The sequence below is a fragment of the Asparagus officinalis genome, chromosome 10 (assembly GCF_001876935.1).
Source record: "Asparagus officinalis chromosome 10, Aspof.V1, whole genome shotgun sequence".
NCBI lineage: Eukaryota > Viridiplantae > Streptophyta > Magnoliopsida > Asparagales > Asparagaceae > Asparagus > Asparagus officinalis.
This window is the reverse complement of record NC_033803.1, coordinates 26,809,475-26,810,617: the sequence shown is the minus strand read 5'-3', so window position 1 is coordinate 26,810,617 and position 1,143 is coordinate 26,809,475. Positions and strand designations below refer to the sequence as shown.

The 1,143-nt window shown below is 47.8% G+C and overlaps 1 protein-coding gene across 1 annotated transcript in view; it reads left to right on the top strand.

Annotated features, from left to right (window-relative positions):
* LOC109826574 overlaps positions 1–896 on the top strand; it is a 1,149-nt gene extending 253 nt beyond the window's left edge. Inside the window, exon 2 of the mRNA XM_020393603.1 lies at positions 474–896. Coding sequence (XP_020249192.1) covers positions 474–896 — 423 coding nt within the window. The remainder of the gene's footprint in view (positions 1–473) is intronic.

The following is a 1,143-nucleotide window of genomic DNA, read 5'->3' as shown; positions in this document are numbered from 1 at the left end:
AAAAGAATGCCCGCCGCTATCTTATGATCGATGATCAACTTTATCGAATGTCACATCCTAGCAACGGTATGGGGCCCTATCTCCGGTGTCTCCGGTCTTTAGAAGCCGGCTATGTTCTTAGGAAAATCCATGAGGGAACATGTGGGAATCATCCTGGGACCAGAACCCACACACAGAAAGTCATTCGCCAGGGGTACTACTAGCCCACCATCTTAGCCAAGTCTAGACGACTCGTTTCCTTATGCAAGAAGTGTCAGTTCTACTCATCCATCCTGCGAGCAATAGCCACCGAGCTCACCCCTATTTTGAGGCCAATCCCATTTGCTCAGTGGGGTTTGGATTTGTTGGGTCCTCTCCCCTTAGCTTTGGGGCAGCGAAGATTTCTGATCATGGCGATCGCCTACTTCACAAAATGGATCAAAGATGAGCCCCTAGCTAAGATTGGTGAAAGGAATGTTACCAATTTTGTTTAGAGGCCCATCGGCTACCTTTTTGGTGTGCCTCTCTCCTTTGTGATAGATAACAACACTCAGTTTGATAGAGGAGGCTTCCGAAGCTTTTGTGAAGAGTGCAACATCTGCCTTAAGTTCTCTTCGGTCGCCCACCCTAATTGCAATGGACTAGCCGAAGCTGCTAACAAATGCATTCTCAATGCTCTAAAGAAGAAGGTGGACGAGGATGTTGGAAATGGGGTCGAAGAGCTACCAAGTATTTTGTGGCCTTACCACACGACTCACAAGAACTTTACAGGGGAAACCCCCTTCAAGCTAACCTATAGGGCCGGGGCGGTTACCCTAGTAGAAGTCAGCATACCAAAAATCCAACTACAACTCTTTGATGAGGATTTGAATTCAGAAGGGATTCGAGTCGGGCTCGACCTCCTAGACGAAGTTTGAGAAAAAGCGCTATGGTCCCGGTTATTAATCAGCAGCGGATCACTCGGTACTATAACAGCAAGGTCCGACCTAAGAGATTCAAAGTTAGTGACCTCGTCCTTCAAAAAGCTACTTTTACAAGGATACCAGGAGAGACAAGCGGGCTTCCAATTAGGAGGCCCCCTACACACTATTTGAGGAGTTGCAACTAGACACTTGTCGGCTAAGAGCCCCGAACGGGAGAATCCTACAGCACCCCTGGAATATT